The sequence below is a fragment of the Theropithecus gelada genome, chromosome 5 (genome assembly GCF_003255815.1).
Source record: "Theropithecus gelada isolate Dixy chromosome 5, Tgel_1.0, whole genome shotgun sequence".
Lineage (NCBI taxonomy): Eukaryota > Metazoa > Chordata > Mammalia > Primates > Cercopithecidae > Theropithecus > Theropithecus gelada.
Genome location: NC_037672.1, coordinates 183,415,513 through 183,438,424, shown reverse-complemented (window position 1 = coordinate 183,438,424; position 22,912 = coordinate 183,415,513). Strand labels below are relative to the sequence as shown.

The window sequence follows — 22,912 nt, the reverse complement described above, 5'->3', positions numbered from 1 at the left end:
CTTGGAGATGTTGATAGAAGTGACATGAGGGATTGAGATAAATATGAACAAATGAGGAGAGGCAGCAAGGCTGAACATCTACCCACCCACTCATCCAGTATCCATCCACCCATTTATCCAGTCATCCATTCATCCATCCATTTATCCAGTCATCCATCCAGTTATCCATCCACCCATGCATCTCCCCACTCATCTACCCACCCATTCACCTACCCATCCATCCACCCACCCATCTGTAGTTATCCATCCATCCACCCACTGACCTAACCACCCACCCATCTATCTAGTTACCTATTCACTCACCCATCTACACATCTCTTCACTTACCCATCTATCCAGTCATGTGTCCATCCACCCACCACCCATCTATCCAGTTATCCATCCATCCACCCACCCACCCATCCATCTGGTTGTCCATCTATGTAGTTACCTATCTACTCACCCACCCACCCATGTAGCCACTTACCCATTCATTCACCCATTTATCCACACACCTATCTATCCAGTTACCCATCCACCCAACACCCATCTATCCATCCATCCATCCATTCACTCATCTGTGCAGACTCATGTCCAGGAAGGGAAGCTGAGCAGGAACTACCTCAGAGAGGTAGGCCTGTGAAAGAGAACCAAAAAAAGCCTTCGGTTTGGAAATGAGAAGGACACTGGTGATGATAAAGAATGAAATTTCAGAAGAATAATGGGTGTATCTAAGATTAAAGGAATTTTGGGGGAGATAGTGATGACATATCTCACTAAAGTCTCAATTCTTTAATTTCTCTTTTGATGTGTGAATGTTGAGAAGGGACTTTCTAAGGATTTGGGAAGCATGCTTAGGATTGCCCCTACTGCGGGGCAGAATAAATTTAGTATCTTTGACTAAAGAACCCAGAGCCTTTAATACACTTCTGTCCCTTGTGAGATGCCAAAGGAGCCAGCCTGTGGTGGTTCCCAAGCTAGTGTGCCAGCAGAATTCTTTGTTGTTGGAGCGTCTTGCAGGACCAGCGTTCTGTAGAACATGCTCTGGGATCTAGCCAGCTTTCCGGCTTCTCCCACAACTCATTCTAGAAGGCAGAGCTTTATAGGGAGCTGCCCTGAAAAAGAAGCTGTCTCACTTGACTTTATTTCTTTTGTAGGAGGTCATGGCGAGCTAATCCTGAGGGATTTAGACAGCTGAGTGTAATCCGAGTGTGAAAATCGAGGGGGAGGGTGAGCTGGAGTGTCCTGAGGCGTTGGAAGTGAGTCAGCGCTGCGGTGCGGGAGGCAGCTCATGTCTGTCTGCGTCCACGGAGAGCAGACTTGAGCCCTAAGAAGGCTGCTGCCGTATGACCAAAGCAGCAGCATTTGAGATAGGTTAACTTTCTGTCCTAATCATTTGTATGACTTTTACGTCTTAATTTCTGTTAAGAGAACTGCAAGATAAAACACTTTTGCAAAACAAGTACATTTTTGAGAGGCATCAGAGAATCTAATCGTTACCGGTAGTTCTTGCTGTTGGGAAGTGGGTGTTACTTGCAGTGCACTCGTTTGTGGGGGTTAGGGCATCATCGCTCACAGGCAGGATGCAGTAGATAATGGCAGCTCACTGGGACCTGCCCTTCGCGACTCTCAGGAGGACGCTCCTGATTGGAGCTCTGTCTGTCGGCCTCGTGAAAATGAACGTGCATTCTGCCTTTTCCCCGAAAAGATTTCAGGTTACACGCTCACGGTTCAAGCTTCTGATAATGGCAGTCCACCCAGAGTCAACACGACGACTGTGAACATCGATGTCTCTGATGTCAATGACAATGCGCCCGTGTTCTCCAGGGGAAACTACAGCGTCATCATCCAGGTGGGCTTTGAGTGCCAAGGGGGTAACGGGGTTCTTTGGAACGAGCTTTTCCATTGGCCTCTGTTGCTTTTCTTTCTTATCCAAAGGTTTCTTTTTAGAAAAATGGGAAATGTAGAATTCAAGAAGTCTCTATCAATATTAAGAGATGAGCATTTTAAAGATAAAGCCAAGCTTGTATCTCTTTTCTTTCTGTGCTTTGATTTTTGAGATATTCTCACTGTTCTAGGATTCCTGAGAGCTTACTGTTTAATCAGATCTGCTGCCTCTGGTGCTTTTCTCTGCCCTCTCCCCTCCCTCTTGACCTTCCTCTTCCCTCCTGCTCTTCTTCTAGTCCCCAATCCCTCCTTCCCGCCCCATCTACTCCACTTCCTTCACCCTGCTCTTCTTCCTCCCTACTCCTCCTCCCTCCACCTCTTCCCCATTCCTCCACCTTCTCTTCCTTCTCCCCACTCCCCCCTCCCTCCACCTCTTCTCCATTCCTCCTCCCCGTACTTCTCCCCACTCCTCCTCTTCTCTCCACCTCTTCTCCACTCCTCCCCACTCCACCTCTTCCCCTCTCCACCTGCTCCCCCACCTCCTCCCTACTCCACTTCCTCCCCATTTCACTGTCTCCACTCCTTCTCCTCCTCTGTCCACCTCGTCGCCACTCCTCCTCATCATCCCTCCTCCTCACTACTCCTCCTCCTCCCCCTCCTCACTTTTCCTCCTCTTGTCAACTTCTTTTCTTTCTCCTCCCCACTCCTCCTCTTCCTTCCTCTCTTCCTCTTTTTTTCTTAGATGGAGTTATACTCTTCTTGCTCAGGCTAGAGTGCAGTGGCACCATCTCAGCTCACTGCAACCTCCACCTTCCAGGTTCAGATGATTCTACTGCCTCAGCCACCCAAGTAGCTGGGATTACAGGCGCCCGCCACCACACCCAGCTAATTTTTGTATTTTTAGTAGAGATGGGATTTCACCATGTTGGCCAGACTGGTGTCGAACTCATGATCTCAGATGATCCACCCGCCTTGGCCTCCCAAAGTGCCGGGATTACAGGCGGTGAGCCACCACACCTGGCCTCCTCTCTTCCTCCTCTCCTCTAGTCCTCTTCCTCTCCTGCACTCCCACTCCTCTCCGCTCTTCCTCCTGTCCCCCACTCCTCCTCCTTTCTGCCTCCCCTCCTCCCTCCTCCTCCTCACACATCCTTTCTTACCACGTTTCCTTCCTCAGCCTCCTTTTCTTCCCTTTTTGCTACACCCCTTCTCCTTTCCCTCCTCCTCACTACCACACTCCCTTTGCCACCTCTCTTCTCTTCCCTTCCAATAGAGCGATAAGGCTTTGTTTTGTATGTATTTTATATTATAGAAACTCATGTGTCCATCCCAGATAGATCTGGCTATGTTCCAGGATTTTTGTTTAATTTTGTTTCTAATCTTGTGCAGGAAAATAAGCCAGTGGGCTTCAGCGTACTGCAGCTGGTGGTGACGGATGAGGATTCTTCCCATAACGGTCCACCCTTCGTCTTTACTATTGTAACTGGAAATGATGAGAAGGCGTTTGAAGTTAACCAGCAAGGGGACCTCCTGACTGCATCTGCCATCAAGAGGAAGGAGAAAGATCATTTCTTACTGCAGGTTAAGGTGTGAATGGCTTTCTTTGTGGTTTGGTTGTGGATTCATAGAGAAGAGCTGCTTGGCACGGTTACCCTTTTCTGTTTGAACAGCTTACATTTCATAGAAAAACAAACATTCATAGAATTGCTGTCCTTGTTTTTTGCCATACCTTCCATTTTTATCCCGCCGCGCTTTAAAGGAGCTCATTGTTTATTTTTTCATAGTCATTGACAGAGCTAGGTTTTCATGTGAATTAGTGAAGTGCTATAAATAAATCTGTCCGTTTCTTTGATACGTTTCTTGTGTAGAGAAATGGATATCTACCAGTTAGTAATCTTTTGGGAACTTGAGTAATATAAATTTTGTTATTAAGTTATAAACAGTGCCATAGACGAAGGTGGTTTTATTTTTCTTTTCTTGTAGGTGGCAGATAATGGAAAACCTCAGTTGTCATCTCTGACATACATTGACATTAGGGTCATTGAGGAGAGCATCTATCCCCCTGCGATTTTGCCCCTGGAGATTTTCATCACCGCTTCTGGAGAAGAATACTCAGGTGGCGTCATTGGGAAGATCCACGCCACAGACCAGGACGTGTATGATACTCTAAACTACAGTCTTGATCCTCAGATGGACAACCTGTTCTCTGTTTCCAGCACAGGGGGCAAGCTGATAGCACACAAAAAGCTGGACATAGGGCAGTACCTTCTCAATGTCAGCGTGACAGATGGGAAGTTCACGACGGTGGCTGACATCACAGTGCATATCAGACAAGTCACACAGGAGATGTTGAACCACACCATCGCTATCCGCTTTGCCAATCTCACTCCGGAAGAATTTGTGGGTGACTACTGGCGCAACTTCCAGCGAGCTTTACGGAACATCCTGGGTGTGAGGAGGAGTGACATACACATTGTTAGTTTGCAGCCCTCTGAACCTCACCCACATCTGGATGTCTTACTTTTTGTAGAGAAATCAGGTAGTGCGCAGATTTCAACAAAACAACTTCTGCACAAGATTAATTCTTCCGTGACTGATATTGAGGACATCATTGGAGTTCGGATCCTGGATGTGTTCCAGAAACTCTGCGCGGGACTGGACTGCCCCTGGAAGTTCTGCGATGAAAAGGTGTCTGTGGATGAAAGTGTGATGTCAACACACAGCACAGCCAGACTGAGCTTTGTGACTCCCCGCCACCACAGGGCAGCGGTGTGTCTCTGCAAAGGTAGCGCCCATGAGTGTGTGAAAGTCGGGGTCATAGATTGTTTCAGACGGCCTTGGAAGCCTTTGATGGTTACACATGCAAGGCCATGTTCTTGAAATGTCTGTTAATTATCATTTCCCTTCCTCCCCTCTTATCTTTGAATGAAGAGGGAAGATGCCCAGCTGTCCACCATGGCTGTGAAGACCATCCGTGCCCTGAGGGATCCGAGTGTGTGTCTGATCCCCGGGAGGAGAAGCACACCTGTGTCTGTCCCGGCGGCAGGTTTGCTCAGTGCCCAGGTGAGAGTTGAGTGGTGGGACATGCTTTTCTTTTTAAAAATCAGTTTCATTGTTTTGTATAATTTTCTTCTTTATTGGACTCTAAACATACTGCAAAGTATGTTTATTGTAACAAGACAGATGTGAAGATGAATGAAGAATGACAGTAGTCAGTTTTGCTTCCTCTTGTTATAGCACAGCCCTTGGTTCATATTTGGTCTTCCTCCTCCTGGGTCTTCAGTGATTATGTAAACATGTATAGCTAACAGCGCAGCGCCGTATGTAGCAGTTTGATTTTCCTAGAAACTCAAGAGTGATCCTATCTCACGCAGTTCTCTCCCTCTTGCCTTTTCCCTCCGCTTAGCAGTATGGTAAAGGGCAGCTTTCATGTTCCAAGCCAGTACCTATACACCTGATTCTTTTGGATAGCTGGATAATGTTTTCCAGCGTAACTGTACTTACTCAACATGATTCTTATGTCTAAAGATTCCAGTTGTTCTGTTTCTTTCAGATAAACAGATTACATGTATCTTTACATACTGATGCGTTCATTTCTATACAGCATATACATTATAAAACTAGAACTTGCTACATCAAAGATCAGTGACATTTTAAATTTTTTGATATCACTATGTTAGTTTTCCAGAGAGTCATATTAATTTTTATTTCTTCCAGTTATGTATGAAGGTTTCACTCTCCATTCTCTTGACATCATTGAACATTGTTTATTATAAAACGAATTCCCCACCATCTATTTGATGGGTGTGAAATGATACCTAATTATTATTTTAATTTGCATTTCTTTGGCTACTTTAAAAGTTTTCATCTCATTTGTTCATTTCCTATCAGTATTGCCTCTGCTGTGGCCTACCTGTTCATGTTGTTTGATGGTCTGGGTTATTTGTTTCTTAGTATCAATGTGTAGAGTTATTTGTGTATTAGGAGTATTGACATTCACAATGTTGTAGTTTCCTCTGTCTTTATATCATCTATATTTATATTTTTTGATTTGTTAATAAGTCTCTTGTCATTTTGAAATTTATTGTCATTTAGTCAGTTCTACATCATTTTATATAACAGTTGCCATCTCTGGAGATTGATGACATTTTCGTCTTCTTTTGGGAATGGGGATTGTTTGATTTTGCTTGAAAAGGTTTCTTAAATCACCTTGAGGCCATATATAACTATTTTCTGAAATTTTCTTATAATTTTATACTGAACGTTTTTATATTTAATCTTTCATTAGAATTCATTTCTGTGTGATGCAGTAGTCAAATTTATTCTTTCCAAACAGAGAGCCAGTCATGCTGTGCTTTTCATTAAGCAAATAGACATTTTCCCACAGAACTGGATATTAAAATGTTATAATCTTAAGTAAAACCCTAAATCAGTCTCAAAGGGTGCAGGGGAGTCATACTTTAAAGAATATCCTTCAATTTGGTTCTGGTTTATTTTTTCCTCTTTACAATTCACAGGGAGTTCATCTATGACACTGACTGGAAACAGCTATGTGAAATACCGTCTGACGGAAAATGAAAACAAATTAGAGATGAAACTGACCATGAGGCTCAGAACGTATTCCATGCATGCGGTTGTCATGTACGCGCGAGGAACTGACTATAGCATCTTGGAGGTATGTTTCTCCAGTGTTGCGTCTTAGTGGAAGACTTTCAAACCATACATTTCATTTTATGTTCAGATTGTTAATTTGCACAGATAATAAAGTAAGTGAAATGGTTGAATTCCACATTTAAACAGTTCATTGATGCCTGTCCAAGTTTTAGACTTTGTGGGATGAAGAGCTCTTTTTGCTCTGCCATGACATAGAGATTTAGGTCCGTGTGACAGTTAACATTCAAACTGTAGGCCATACTACATTTTAATGGTGGTGGCTGGGTGTGGTGGCTCACGCCTGTAATCCCAGCACTTTGGGAGGCTGAGATGGGTGGATCACTTGAGGTCAGGAGTTTGAGACCAGCCTGGCCAACATAGCGAAACCCGCTCTCTACTAAAAATACAGAAAATTAGCCACATGTGGTGGCGGATGCCTGTAATTCCAGCTACTCGGGAGGCCGAGGCACAAGAATCGCTTGAACAGGGGAGGCAGAGGTTGCAGTGAGTTGAGATCACACCACTGCACTCCAGCCTGGGCAACAAGAGCGAAACTCTGTCTCAAAAAAAAAAAAAAGTGACAGTTTATAGAGACATCCCACGTGTTTCCAGTGATACATACCTTGCCCACCTTTTCTAAAAACATAATTCAGTTTTGACTTTCGCTATTACCTAATGCTGTATGTGTTCAGTTAATAGTTAATTATTGGCTTCCGTCCGTGATGCTTTGTGGATGTGCATTATGACTTGATATTCCTAAAAGACGCATTTTAATGATTTGTACAGTGGACAATGAATCTGCACTCTGTAGTACTTAAATGAAAGGCCTTACCCTTCTACCCTCACTCCCAATCCGTCTCCTGTAGATTTGTGATCAAGTACTCTCACTGAAGGGTCTGTGAGAGTGATGTGAACAGTCGTTGTTTTTATCCTAGATTCATAATGGAAGGCTGCAGTACAAGTTCGACTGTGGCAGTGGCCCTGGCATCGTCTCTGTTCAGAGCATTCAGGTCAATGATGGGCAGTGGCACGCAGTGTCCTTGGAAGTGAATGGAAACTATGCTCGCTTGGTTCTAGACCAAGTTCACACTGCATCGGGCACAGCCCCAGGGACTCTGAAAACCTTGAACCTGGATAACTACGTGTTTTTTGGTGGCCACATCCGTCAGCAGGGAACACGGCATGGAAGAAGTCCTCAAGTTGCTAATGGTTTCAGGGGTTGTATGGATTCCATTTATTTGAATGGGCAGGAGCTGCCCTTCAACAGCAAACCCAGAAGCTATGCCCACATGGAGGAGTCGGCGGGTGTGTCTCCAGGGTGCTCCCTGACGGCTACGGAAGACTGCGCCAGCAGCCCTTGCCAGAACGGAGGCATTTGCAGTCCGTCACCTGCCGGAGGTAGGCTCCGTAACGTCACCATCTGTAAGCCGTACACATGTATGCATTTCAGGGGAAGCCCCCCAGGTATTGTTTTTATTTTTTTCTCTTTTGATTCAGATAATATTGTCAGACACTGCAGGCAGTGTTGGAATTGGGCAGCATCCCTCATACGGGAGCAGAGCTGGGTTTGGTGCTCTTCTAGTGCCCAGGCTGCAGGTACTGCCCCCCCGACTGCCGCACGCCTGCAGCGCCGTCCCAGCGCCCGAGCAGGAGGCACCCCGGTGACTCCGAACCCTCCTTTAACTCCATAGTCATCGACCCAGGGGAATTTAGAATTCGTGCTACTTACCCCTTCTTTGTTCTTTGTATCACCTTTTATCTAATGGCTCAGTGCAGAGGGCCTGCTAGATTCTTGCTGGCAACAATAGTTGGGAATATGATTTTCTAGAAGGCCCTGTATCCCTCCGGAAGCGTTGCTGTATCTGTCTGTCTTGAAGCCCCGGCCTAGTGGGGTACTCTGGGTCTTTTGCACCCTGGACTCCTGCTAGGCCCCCTTACCAATAATAGGGTATAGTTAGGAAAATGACAGTTGTCATGCCAAACAGAGCTTGGTAGAATGAATAGAGCAAAAACAATGCTGTAATTAAGTGGGATTTCCAAAGCTTTGGTTTTCTCCTGTTCTCTCGGGCAGTGTATTTGCATGCCGTGTGCATAGAGTGGGCCAGGCCATCCCCACAGAAACGCTCTGGTTTATACTGTGCTTGTATCAGTTACACGTCCAAACCCGGTTAGCAAGGAGGCTGTCCTCATTTTGTCACTTAGGGATGAGGCTGAGAGAGGTGTTTTCCTGACATGCACTCCCGTGGTCCCGAAGCCGGAGTGAAGGCGCGTGGCAGCCATGCCCTGGCTCCTGCAGGCCCTGGCCCGGGGCACCACAGTTCTTCATCCTGAGAAAAACCCACAGCCACGCCAGCTTTGGGGGGGCGGGGAAGCGCTGTGCTGCAGTGTGCCCCAAGGCAGGCAGGTGGAAGATCTGCCACACCACCTGTCACAGACTTGACATTCTTCCTACTGCTTTGAACAGATACGATGATCTCCTTTCTTAAATCTTTACACGTTTGAGCGGCTGAGGCCGGAGGATCGCTTGAGACTAGGAGTGAGGCAGCCTGGGCAATACAGGGAGACCCCATCTCTACAGAAACTTAAAAAATTAGCCAGCCATGGTAGCATGCCTCTGTAGTCCCAGCTACTCAGGAGGCTGAGGCGGGAGGATTCCTGAGCCCAGGAGTTTGAGGCTGCAGTGAGCTGAGATCGAGCCACTGCACTCCAGCCTGGGTAGCAGAGCCAAGACCCTGTCTCAGAAAATAAAAATATTGAAAGGTAATTTATAGTCTTTGAAGTGCTTTTCACATTCATTATTTTCTCATTTAATCCTTCAATGCTTGTGAATTGCAAATAACTTGAGATGTGAAGTGGTGCTGTCTATATACATGGTCACTCAAGTAAAGAACTGCATTTTCCTCCTCTGGATGTTTGACCTAATGATCTTAATGCCAATTGTGATGAACTAAAGCTAACAGTTCTCTCTTCAATTCTGTGTGTTTCGGTTTACCAGCAGCTGAAGGCTTGTCGACGTAGCCAACTTTTTTCCCAGAGAGAGTGAGAATTTTACGAGCTTTTACGGACCTCGGAGAACTAAATCTTAAAGATAAAAAGCAATATAATTAAGACCAGGTTTCTGAGTCATTGAGTGATAAGACTTTTTTGTTCCTTTTTGCCAATTTAGGTTATTACTGCAAATGCAGCGCCTTATACATAGGGACGTACTGCGAGATAAGCGTCAATCCGTGTTCCTCCAACCCATGCCTCTATGGGGGCACGTGTGTTGTCGACAACGGAGGCTTTGTTTGCCAGTGTAGAGGGTTATATACTGGTCAGAGGTATGTGTATTTTTCTTAACTTCTATAATTAATTGTAGCATAAAATTCTTTTTAAACATAAAATGGTGCATGTAAAAAGTCTCCACGTTGATTTGCTAATGTTTTCTGTGTTGCTTTCGTTTTGCTGTATTTATTTGCAGTCGGATCGTGAGGTTTATGTCTGTCTCTCCTTACTCTTCAGGTGTCAGCTTAGTCCGTACTGCAAAGATGACCCCTGTAAGAATGGCGGAACATGCTTTGACAGTTTGGATGGTGCCGTTTGTCAGTGTGATTCAGGTTTTAGGGGAGAAAGGTAAATGGTTTCTTTCAAAATTTAGATTCACACCTTTTCATAGTGTCATATTGACCGGCAGATGCAACAGACCTTCGGTGACTTGAACTACGTTGTGTCAGATTTTGATAATCCTCATATTGGCCCCTTATATAATTTACAATCTTTTCACTCTTTAAAATGAAATATCAAGCAGATGAATATAATATATTATAATACTTGAAAAAACTAATGTTTAGACAATGGGGTTGATGTAGTAGTCTGTTGGATCCTAGGAAAATGGCCATTAATATTGGCTTGATAGGTTTCCTTCCCAAATAGACATCGAAAGCATGTGATCACATGATTGGTTTCTCCACAAAAGGTCTTTTGTCGTGGTTGTCAAGGTTGCACTTTTTAGTTGTTTCATGTCTGGGTTTGATCTTCACATAACTCAGCAAGGAGGGATTCGTCTTCAGTCTCTAAGGATTGAGCCTGGCATATGCTGGCGTATGCTACAGACGTCTGTCCTCATTCCTGACTTTCGTGGCAGGTGTCAGAGTGATATTGACGAGTGCGCTGGCAACCCCTGCCGACACGGGGCCCTCTGCGAGAACACACACGGCTCCTATCACTGCAACTGCAGCCACGAGTACAGAGGACGCCACTGCGAGGACGCTGCACCCAACCAGTACGTGTCCACGCCGTGGAACATTGGGCTGGCGGAAGGAATCGGAATCATTGTGTTTATAGCAGGGATATTTTTACTGGTGGTGGTGTTTGTTCTCTGCCGTAAGATGATTAGTCGGAAAAAGAAGCATCAGGCTGCACCTGAAGACAAGCACCTGGGACCCACGACAGCTTTCTTGCAGAGACCATATTTTGATTCCAAGCTAAATAAGAACATTTACTCAGACGTACCACCCCAGGTGCCTGTCCGGCCTATTTCCTACACCCCGAGTATTCCAAGTGACTCAAGAAACAATCTCGACCGAAATTCCTTTGAAGGATCTGCCATCCCAGAGCATCCCGAATTCAGCACTTTCAACCCCGAGTCTGTGCATGGGCACCGAAAAGCAGTGGCAGTCTGCAGTGTGGCGCCAAACCTGCCTCCCCCACCGCCTTCGAACTCCCCTTCTGACAGCGACTCCATACAGAAGCCCAGCTGGGACTTTGACTATGACAGTAAGAGCCATTTTTTCATCTCACTAAAATGTCACTTGAGGTAAACAGTCAGGTTACAAGTTCTGTCCAGTCAGCACGTGTGTACTGTTTGTTAGAGACAAGTATGCTCAGACTGAAATCTTTAAAATGATTTGAAACTTTTCTGGATGTCCTGAGTGCTGGCTGAGCATTGTGGCTATGATGCTATTTTAATTAAGAAATTGAATCTAGTCATGTTTTAGTTAATATTCTGGAGAGGCTGTTTCATTTTATAATTGATAAAGGTTCTCATCTATAATTTTTGAGTTTATTAATATGTAAAAAAAAATAATCGGGAGCATTTTTGTTCTAGGATGTGGTTTTTTTTGTTTTTGAGACGGAGTCTTGCTCTGTTGCACAGGCTGGAGTGTAGTGGCGCGATCTCAGCTCACTGCAACCTCCGCCTCCCAGGTTCACGCCATTCTCCTGCCTCAGCCTCCCGAGCAGCTGGGACTATAGGCGCCCGCCACCTCGCCTGGCTAGTTTTTTGTATTTTTTAGTAGAGGCGGGGTTTCACCGTGTTAGCCAGGATGGTCTCGATCTCCTGACATTGTGATCTGCCCGTCTCGGCCTCCCAAAGTGCTGGGATTCCAGGCTTGAGCCACTGCGCCCGGCCTTCATGCTAGGATTTTTAAAAATATGACCTGGAGAAGTGGAAATATTTATATTAGTGACCTAACATATATTTGATGCTTTTTTTTTTAAAGCTGTACCTATTATTTTAAAAGAAAATGTTAGCAGTCTTTATTGTCTAATGATATCCATAGGCATGCTTATGGGCAATTTCTACTCTGAATAATCTCTGAGATGATGCGTAGGTCTTTCTGTGCGGGGTGTTTTTTATGTCTTCGTTTGCGTTTGTAAGGTGTTTCTGTTTTTCTTTCAGTCGTTCATTTATTCAGTAAATCTCAGGCCGTCGTTGGGTAGTGCATGGTGCGTCTCAGGATTCAGCGGTGAACAAAACCGTCTTGGCCCATATACTTAATGTTTGTCATCCTTCCTTTTAGCTAAAGTGGTGGATCTCGATCCCTGTCTTTCCAAGAAGCCTCTAGAGGAAAAGCCTTCCCAGCCGTACAGTGCCCGGGAAAGCCTGTCCGAAGTGCAGTCCCTGAGCTCCTTCCAGTCCGAGTCGTGCGATGACAATGGTGAGGCAGCAGTGTGCTGAAACGCTGTGCTTTGCTTGCTTGTTGTGTTACTGTGTTCTCTCACAGTGTAGACGCACTAGCTACCCGTAAGAGCCTCACTGTGTGTTCATTTTTCTTGGACCACTTTTAAACAATACCATACATACTTGCATGAATGTCTGCTGGGGAAAATCGCTAAACTGTTCTTGATGAATAGGTGTTTGAACTTGTCAGTAAGAGAAAAGAACATGTTTGTTGAAGGATCTGATTGACTAATCTTGTATTGGCTTTTTCTCACAACAGTAAGTATTACCCCAGTTTTGTGGGTTTTTCAGAAATCCTCCTCACAACTTTCTTAACCATGCAGCACACACACAAACACACACTGTCTCACACACACACACACACACACACACACACACCCTCTAAGAAGAGATGTGATAGTCTGAAATGTTCGATTTCCGTAGCACCTTTGGTATTACAAGGTTTTATTTGTCTCCTCCCCAACCCCACTGCGGCCCTAGCTCCCATGTGGATCAGAGCGTACTGACAGAGCACAGTTTAGGAGATTGCTAGTAAGTTTGATTATATTTCTAATGAAGAAAGTTTGACAGTGGGATCTTTGCCACCAGTTATGTTGATCTGATTTCCCCAGGGTAAATCACATTGATAACCAGCTTTGCCATATTAATATATACCAGTAGAGAAAATTGTCAGTATTCAAATAGTAATACAATGTAGTTTTTAGTGGAAATTTTCAAATCTCAGAATTAGTAAGTTGAATGATAATTTTTAATTGTATAATCGTGTAATATGTTTGATATGTTATTAAACATATTGATATGTATATTATACATTTCAAATATTTCATTGGTGGAAAAAGGGTAACCCACTAATAATTATTCAATCGAGAGTAATATAGTCCATAATACATCGTATATATAGTCCATAAATCCATATATTCATTATCTATTGAGGAGTCGTTTTTCAAATGACTAAAGATAGCTATAAGTGTGTGCTATCATTTCTGATTTCAAGTGTGTGTGTGTGTGTGTATATATATATATGGTATCAAAATATACCTGTGTTTATTAGGAATAGAGTGTATGGACATAGCTTTGCTTGTTAAACCAACAAGATAGAATTATGTCTTATCAGTTTTAATTCTAAGAAGTTCCTGTTTCCAGTTTATGTAATAATTTATATCTTGGCCCCTAAATGCTCTTTATAAATACATTTCAGAATTTTATCAGCATTGTCTTTCTAGTTCTTGTTGTTGAAACATCAGTCTTCTCAATAATAGTCCCAAGTGGCCAGGCGCGGTGGCTTCCGCCTGTAATCCCAGCTCTTTGGGAGGCCGAGGCAGGCGGATCATGAGGTCAGGAGACCGAGACCATCCTGGCTAACGCGGTGAAACCCCGTCTCTACTAAAAATACAAAAAACATTAGCCAGGCATGGTGGCAGGTGCCTGTAGTCCCAGCTACTCGGGAGGCTGAGGCAGGAGAATGGCGTGAACCCGAGAGGCGGAGCTTGCAGTGAGCCGAGATGGCGCCACTCACTCCAGCCTGGGCGACAGAGCGAGACTCCGTCTCAAAAAAAACAAAACAAACAAACAAAAAAACAAAAAACAAAAAAAAAGTCCCAAGTGCTTTTAATAAGTTATGGTCAAATTAATTAGGAAAGCTAGCTTCCAGGTAACACAACGCAGAGAAAAACCATATATACAGGAGTATTTTTATTTTACTCATTACCGTAATGTAATTATCAGTTGTAAGCTGAAAGTCTGCTGAGAGTCTCTTCCTGCATCGTATTCTCAGTTTTCTGGGGCCATTGTTACCGATTACCACAGACTTTGTGGCCTAAAACAATGTAGACTTGTCTTGCTGTCGTTCTGTAGCTTAGAGGTCCAACCCCTGTGTCTCACAGGGCTAAAATCGTGCGATCAGTAGAGCTGCATTACCTTCTGCAGCTCTAGGGAAGAACCTGTTTTCCTTCCTGTCCTGGTTTTTAGAGGCTGCCCACATTCTTTGACTCTTGGTCTCTTCCATCTCTCAGAGACAGCAACACAGCGTTTCATTGACCACCCTTCTGTCAGCAGAGCTCCCCCAGCCGTAACTGGGCAAGTCTCTGTGCTGAAAAGTGGCCCTTATGATTATATTGGGCCCACCCAGATAATCCAGGGAAATCCCTCATCTCAATTTCCTTACCTGCACTGCATCAAGTCACTTTTGCCAATGTACAGTGACATATTCTCAGGCTCCTGGGATTAGGACGTGCACTGTTTGAGGGCCAGCCTTCTGCCTACTACATGCATACATATTTACCTTGGCATAGTTATTTTAAAACAATCTGATACACAAACAAAAAGGGAATTTACACAGGAAACAGGCAGTCTCCTCTCCTGGTACGTTAGCTCACCAGCGATTCATCCATCTGCAAACAGACAAATTTGCAGGGAAAACAGAACAGGGACAAAACCATTTTTGTTTTAGATTGCATAGTTTCTCCTTCAATTTCTTTTTTGGGGGGACAATGTGTGAGTGATTACACGGCCAGAAGAGTGGCGTGCCACAGACCGTAGTCTTGGAATGTCGAGGCTTGCCTATAAGATGTTAAAATAAGCATCGTTCTGGCCTGACATGATCCATAATTGTAATTGTGAAACAATTTAAAGTTAAAATGTTTTGTCTAAATTGCAATAAAATATGTTTGCATGATTCCTTTGATTAATAGTAACAAATACATAGCTTGATTAGAAAAGTCTCAGAGACACACAATTAACAGTGAGGAGACCACGCATCATTACGTGGTTGTGTTAAAGCACTCCTCAGTTTGAATTTGAGGTAGAAATGGTATAATATAAAATTCTGTTTCATGCACTGTTTTCTAACTAACTGAAGATGTTCCTAATTGACTGCTTTTGTACCTTTTTGCAAGCTTCCCTAGTGACTGTAATGCACCTTGTCAATGCTGTGGTTGACACGGTGAGCACAGAAGGTACAGTTGTAAGTGCTCGTGCTTGTGTCTGTGTCTTGCGGCAGCTGTGTCACGGAGCGCGGCTGCATTGCCTACTGCAATGGTAGGAAAACACAGTTTGTGGTTTTGAGGGGGTTGAGTCCTTTTATTTTATGCAGGTGTGTAGATAAGTAATATGAGTGCTTTGCAAAAAATATTTTGATGTATGTTATGTCTTTGTTGCTTTTTACCATTCATAGTGATTTACACAGACAACAGAAGTAACCATGAGATCTTGAGAGCTTATCTATAGGTGGTGCAATATAAAAAAAAGTTCAGAAGTAATTTTACCTAAAATGTTTTGAAACAAAAATCCCTCTTCAGGTGAACAGGAATAAGACTTGAATAACATAAGGCTTTCATAATTAACCTGTAACTGACTCTTCACTTTTGGTTTTTCCCTGAGTATGGTCGAAGAAAAGGGTGTAGAGCATGGTCAGAGCATATTTTCATATTTAGTTTACTGAAAATTATTTAATGTGAAGCTTTATCTGCTCAGAGTTGTAAGAAAGGACGTTGACCACCTCCCCCAAATTATTTTAAATTAAAATAGCCCTTTATTAGTGCACTGAAATTCATCACATGGGGAAGGCACAGGCTAGAACTTTTCAAACTGTAATGTGACATCTGGAGGACTGTTAAAAGCCCAATTGCTGCTTCTCAGCACCAGCATTTCTGATCCAATAGATCTGGGTTGGGACTTGAGAATTTGTATTTTTCACCAGTTCCCAGGTAGCTCTGATGGTACGGGCCTAGAGCTCCCACTTGAGAACTGCTTACATAGGCTGTCGAGTACACAGACGTCGCCATCATAGAGCTCGGGGCATCCCTTATGCTCGGACATGACGCTGTCAGGAGGAGGGAGGCGGGAGGATAGCTCTGTGCCCTGTTTGATATCGGGCGGAAGAGGCGGGAGGATAGCTCTGTGCCCCGTTTGATATCAGGCGGAAGAGGCTAGATGCTCCAATGTTCATCGTTACAGTTACTGATGATGCCTACGCTTCTTTTCCTAAGAAGTACTATGTTTTTACTTGGCGAATCAGAAAGGTATCTGTATTTTGTCTAGCGAAGTTTTAGTTTTAAACTGATGACCTTCAGTGTTGTAAATATTACTGAAGTTTATAGAAGCAGAATTTCAATAGTTCCTTCATTGCAATCTTCTTCATTGAAAAATATTTTTTGGCGTATCCAAGAAGTGTACATTGAATTTAAAGTTGAAAGGTGCCGGGCGCGGTGGCTCAAGCCTGTAATCCTAGCACTTTGGGAGGCCGAGACGGGCGGATCACGAGGTCAGGAGATCGAGACCATCCTGGCTAACACGGTGAAACCCCGTCTCTACTAAAAAATACAAAAAACTAGCCGGGCGAGGTGGCTGGCGCCTGTAGTCCCAGCTACTCGGGAGGCTGAGGCAGGAGAATGGCGTGAACCCGGGAGGCGGAGCTTGCAGTGAGTCGAGATCCGGCCACTGCACTCCAGCCTGGGCGACAGAGTGAGACTCCGTCTCAAAAAAAAAAAAAATAAAAAATAAAAAAAATAAAAAATAAAAAAAATAAAGTTGAAAGGTATTACTTTGAAGTTAAATTTGAAAGCTGTTACTAGTGCCTAAGTAACAAAAGTTGTTGATCTTTTTTTGTTTAAAGGAATTGCTACGTTTGTTACTAGACTTAAAAATGATTCTGTAGATACATGTTACCTAAATGCTGGCTTATTCATTTTTTAGAGACACCACAGTCTTTTAAAATTATTGAAATTTCCAGAAGTGAACTATCAAATATTTGTCCAAATTATAACACTGTTGAATGCATAGAAAGCTTTGTTTGAAAAAATCACTGATGTGACCGTTTTTCTACCGTGATGTCTACTTTTACAGTTATTGATACTTTCTGACAGTGCTTAACCTGCATTATCCTGTTTAATCCTCGTAACAACTCTAAGGGATTTTCACCCCATTTCAAAGAGAGAACCTGAAGGTTAGCCAGGGACAGGGCAGGCGTCTCATGGCCCTAACTGATAGTGGGATTTACATGCACTTGGTTACACTTCCTGCTAGGCTTCTGTGTATAGATGCTGGGCGCTGGCAGAGCAAGTGTAGTTACAGACATGGGGGTTAAGTGTAGCCGTGGTCTCTTTAGGGAATGGCTCACAGTGTAAATATTAAACATACTCAAACTACATACAGTTTGGAGAGATCTTCAGCTTGTAGACCTGTCTTTAAGTATCTAAGTTTGCCGATGAGTTCCTCTGAATTTAATGTCCTTTGAAGTTGCAATGTGCTATAAAGTGTGCATTATGTAGCTGTACATGTATTTGGATTATCACCTATGTAATCTGATCAGTTTATATTTTATTAGAGCCTGATTGTTTTAATTATTCCTAAGAAAATTCTGTGTTTTCAGGCAGTGATTGTCAGAAACAAGGAAAAGAAAATAATATTTGAGTTTTCTGGCCAAATCTCTGGTTCATCATTCCTCGGTCTTTTTCCTCCACTTCCATATTCCATTTTATTTGTGGTACATACGTTTCTCAGCCATTTGGAATTGTCGTAGATACTGGCGTAAGGACGTGTTGTATGGCTGATTGGTCCTTTGTAAGCAGTTTTCATTGTTCTGTGTACTTACCTTTATTGCCTTTTCAGCGGTCTGTTTTAATTACAAATGTTTTCTTTTTTTTCTACTCTGCCACCAAAAGAATCTTTGGCTGCTCCTGACCTCAGCAAACCAAGAGGTGACTTATGCATGCCAGTTATTCATTGATATTCACTAAAAACAATGGGTCAAGCCTTGCCCCAGTGCCAACTGACTGCACTGGGTCGCCCAGTGTTTGCAGCAGTAACTAAGTACATGGCTGCATGTGTGTGCGCTTTGCATTCAAAGCACGGATTGCCTAACCTTCTCCCGCCTCTCCGAGGATTTTTTTAAATCCTAAGGAGGAAAAAAAAAAACTATTCCAAAATTGGAAGTTTTTTTTTTTTTAATAGTGATGCTTTATATAGTCCAAAAGGATCACAGTCCTTTTGAAAGTAACACAGATTGTTACAGTGTATCAGAGGCTGTGTTATAATCTTGCAATGCTTGTTCAATTGTATTTTGCTTGAATTGGGGGCATGCTTTGATATATACCTATATTAAGTTAATTTGTTGTCTGAGGGCTAATGAAAAATAGTAATTTTAATATTAAACTTGCTACATTATTATGAAGGCAGCTTCTTTTCTCAACTTCAGCATGTTAAAGATTACTTTTATTCCTTTAAAAAGTTGCATTGGCTGGGCCTGATGGCTCAGGCCTGTAATCCCAGCACTTTGGGAAGCTGAGTTGGCAAGATTGCTTGTGGCCGGGAGTTTAAGACCAGCCTGGGCAACATAGTGAGACCCTGTCTCTACAAAAAATAGAAATGAAAGTTTTTTTTAAGTTGCATTGATCAGTATTTTTTTAGTGAGTAGTAGTGCAGATCAAGTGACACTGGATAGTTCACTAATGTCCTAAGACTGAATCAATACTTCTCTTCCTATAGAGCAATGGGTTCTACATTACAGAAGAAACGTTAAAAGGCTGGTTAGAATCATTTGTGGAAACATGTATATCATTTCAATGCTAGCATCCCATTTCTCTTCGGACTCCTTTTGTTTCCGTGAATGTTAAGTTGTGTACATAAAACTGTAAGTCCACATTTTAGAAATCGAGCCTAGGTCATAGGGTCTTTAAACTGGAGTGGTTGGGGGATGTCTTCAAAGTAAAGACGAGGAATTTCCACTGGTGAACTTTGAATGAAGGCAGAAATGCAGTTGTGTCTTTGATACACTGAGCTCTTTCCATGGCACAAAAACTCAGGAGAAAACACACTGACATCTCATTTCTTGTCTACCAAGGGTATCACTGGGATACATCAGATTGGATGCCAAGCGTTCCTCTGCCGGACATACAGGAGTTCCCCAACTATGAGGTGATTGATGAGCAGACACCCCTGTACTCGGCAGATCCGAACGCCATCGATACGGACTATTACCCTGGAGGCTACGACATCGAAAGTGATTTTCCTCCACCCCCCGAAGACTTCCCCGCCGCGGACGAGCTGCCACCGTTACCGCCCGAATTCGGCGATCAGTTTGAGTCCATCCACCCTCCTAGAGACATGCCTGCTGTGGGTAGCGTGGGTTCTTCATCAAGAAACCGGCAGAGGTTCACCTTGAATCAGTATTTGCCCAATTTTTATCCCCTCGATATGTCTGAACCTCAAACAAAAGGCACTGGCGAGAATAGTACTTGTAGAGAATCCCATGCCCCTTACCCGCCAGGGTATCAAAGACACTTGGAGGTGCCCGCTGTGGAGAGCGTGCCCATGTCCGTGTACGCCTCCACGGCCTCCTGCTCCGACGTGTCGGCCTGCTGCGAAGTGGAGTCCGAGGTGATGATGAGTGACTATGAGAGCGGGGACGACGGCCACTTTGAAGAGGTGATGATCCCGCCCCTGGATTCCCAGCAGCATACGGAAGTCTGACTCTCAACTCCCCCCAAAGTGCCTGACTTTAGTGAACCTAGAGATGATAGGAGTATCCGCGTTGCTCTTGCAGCAGTGCTCCCAGGCTTTTTTCGGTGAGCTGAATGGCCATGGCTGCGCTGGGTCCTGCGCCTCTGGACGTGCTGGCCATTTCCAGTGTCCCGACTACTGTCATCGTGAGCTTTCCATCGGCTGTGCCGTTTCCCAACATCTTTTGGGATTTACATCTGTCTGTGTTAAAATAGTGAAACGAAAATCAGTCCTGTCCTGTCGTCAGCATGATTCATGTATTTATATAGATTTGATTATTTTAATTTTCCTGTCTCTCTTTTTTTGTAAATTTTATGTACAGATTTGATTTTTCATAGTTTTAACTAGATTTCCAAGATATTTTGTGCATTTGTTTCAACTGAGTTTTGGTGGTGTTAGTGCCATTATCTAGCACCCTGATTTTTTTTTTTTTTTCACTATAACCAGGGTTTCACTCTGTCTTTTCCCTTTTCCCACTGAAGTATGACGTTTTGTTGGTACATTTCAGTGCATTTCTAGCTGTACATAGGATGAGGGAGAGATATGATACGTGAACATGTGTTACATGGGTTGCTGTATTTAGAATTATAAACATTTTTCATTATTGGAAAGTGTAACGGGGACCTTCTGCATACCTGTTTAGAGCCAAATCCACCATGACACAGTTTTTATAGTGTCTGTATATTTGTGATGCAATGGTCTTGTAAAGGTTTTTAATGAAAACTACCATTAGCCAGTCTTTCTTACTGACAATAAATTATTAATAAAATCCATGAGCTTTACTGCCTCTTTTTTCCTTCCCATTGATCCTCCTGTTCAGGATTCCGTGGCTGAGTTGAGAGAGAAGAATGGATGAATGGAAGGTTGGATATTGATGTATTTGCTTTTAGTGGACAAGGCGTAAAGGTGTACATCCTCTCTACCCTGACCAAAAGCCAGGCTGGCCACGCGGAGCTGGCCACCAGGTGGCGGTATATAGCTACTTGATAAGGCTCAAAACTATAGCCACAAGTAAAAAGTGTAACTTTTTTTTTTTTTTTTTTGAGACGGAGTCTCGCTGTGTCACCCAGGCTGGAGTGCAGTGGCCGGATCTCAGCTCACTGCAAGCTCCTCCTCTCGGGTTCACGCCATTCTCCTGCCTCAGCCTCCCGAGTAGCTGGGACTACAGGCACCCGCCACCTCGCCCGGCTAGTTTTTTGTATTTTTTAGTAGAGACGGGGTTTCACCGTATTAGCCAGGATGGTCTCGATCTCCTGACCTCGTGATCCGCCCGTCTCGGCCTCCCAAAGTGCTGGGATTACAGGCTTGAGCGACCGCGCCCGGCCTAAAAAGTGTAACTTTAATATTTTTAAACAAAACCAAGAAAATTTTGTACATTTTTAATTAGTATGAATTTATTGGTTGTAATTTTAATGCTTACATGTTTTTCACCTTTGTCAATGTTTTGTGTCAAAAACAGTCTCTATGAAGCATGCCTTTGCTGTCAACTTACACAGTACTGTATGATTTAATGTGAGATCCAGAAGCTATTTTTTGTATATTTTTATACAGTCAAAATCCATCCCTACTTCCAACATATTTCTTGAGTACTCACTATGTGCCACTATGATATGAATGACAAAGAATTAAGCTTTCTTAGAACTTCGGAGAAACATGTTTTCCCTTTAAGTAAATGCCTTTATTTTTATCAAATAATGTAAATACATAGTTTAAAAACATCAAAGAGAGCTAAAATATATACAATAAAACAGCAGTCCCATGCAACCTGCTGTACCCACTTATAACTCCTTAAGCTGTTTTTCTCATTCTTCCTTTCCTATTTTCAAATGTGTATATTATTCTTTCTTGAGTCACTAAATTTGGAAATTGCCTATTGACTCCCTGTGATGTTGGAGGAAGACCATGTAACCTAATAGACCTCCACTGATCTTGTTTTCCTACATTAGTTATAACGTAATTAATCCATATACAGTGTTTCCATTATTTTGATTATGTAAGTATTCACTGCTGTGCCAAGCAGTCAACTGTACCAAGCAGTTTATTTTCATTTACTTAGCAACTATTTTTAACAATTGTCTTTTTATTTTACTCATTTTTTAAACTTGTGACTATTCATGTATTCAGAAAACATTTTCCCTCAACAGTACTATATTATTTTGCCTGAACAGACAGACAAAAATCCTCTGCCATCTTGAAGTTTACATGTGGTGGGGACAGGTGGTAGAGGAGATGATCGGGAAATACATGGTAGTGTTTAGAGTAGTGAGTGCTGAGGAGAGAGACGAAGGAATGTGTGACATTGTGATGGGAAGGGACAGGGAAGGGGTTGCGACGGGAAGGGACATTCTGAGAAGACAGGAGGCCTCAGTGGCGAGCGGCATTTGAGTCCAACCCTGAAGTTGATGAGGAAGAATACCGTATGTTTCTCTGGGGAGTGCTCCAAGCAGAGAGATTAGCTACTGCTGTAAAGGGAGGAGTGTGAAAACGCCCAAGAAAAACACAAGTGCAGCCTCTCATGTACATGGTCAAAGCAGGAAGTCTGTCCGCTCCTTTTTTTCCCTTGGACATTCTCCTCAGGGAGCCCCTCAGCTTGGTGGCCCAGACTCCATTTTTTTGTTCTCTTTGGCATCTATAGTTGTTCCAGAATATTCTCCTTACCAGGGACTCTATAATTTTCTCTTGGCCTAACTTTTTTTGATAGAGCATATCCCATAATTGAGAAAGAGTTGCATGGGAAGTAATTTTTTGTGACAGTCTTTCTGAAAGTGTCTTTATTCTACTCTTGATAAATTGGGTGTCAGTTTCTGTTTGGAGGTAAATTACATTCAGAATCTTGAAGTCACGGAACCCACTGTCTTCCGGCTTCAAATGTTAACATTGAAAAGTTCGGTGTCATTCGTATTCCCAGTTGATTATTCGTGGCCTAATATTACTCTCACAAATCTTTGGAGATACTCT

At 43.3% G+C, this 22,912-nt stretch overlaps 1 protein-coding gene across 4 annotated transcripts in view; it reads left to right on the top strand.

Moving 5' to 3' along the window:
* Positions 1-20,724, top strand: part of FAT1 (FAT atypical cadherin 1) — a 148,168-nt gene extending 127,444 nt beyond the window's left edge. For 2 of the 4 annotated variants that reach the window (XM_025384996.1, XM_025384997.1), the window contains exons 17-27: positions 1,688-1,831; positions 3,253-3,450; positions 3,847-4,648; positions 4,795-4,926; positions 6,381-6,538; positions 7,452-7,914; positions 9,683-9,836; positions 10,018-10,128; positions 10,640-11,271; positions 12,297-12,434; positions 19,296-20,724. In XM_025384996.1, the coding sequence (XP_025240781.1) occupies positions 1,688-1,831; positions 3,253-3,450; positions 3,847-4,648; positions 4,795-4,926; positions 6,381-6,538; positions 7,452-7,914; positions 9,683-9,836; positions 10,018-10,128; positions 10,640-11,271; positions 12,297-12,434; positions 19,296-19,924 (3,561 nt within the window). In that variant the 3' untranslated portion in view covers positions 19,925-20,724. Of the gene's footprint in view, positions 1-1,687; positions 1,832-3,252; positions 3,451-3,846; positions 4,649-4,794; positions 4,927-6,380; positions 6,539-7,451; positions 7,915-9,682; positions 9,837-10,017; positions 10,129-10,639; positions 11,272-12,296; positions 12,435-15,351; positions 15,412-18,117; positions 18,154-19,295 lie in introns of all 4 variants that reach the window. The other 2 variants (XM_025384994.1, XM_025384995.1) reach the window with 2 other exon arrangements.
* Positions 20,725-22,912: the final 2,188 nt, after the last annotated feature.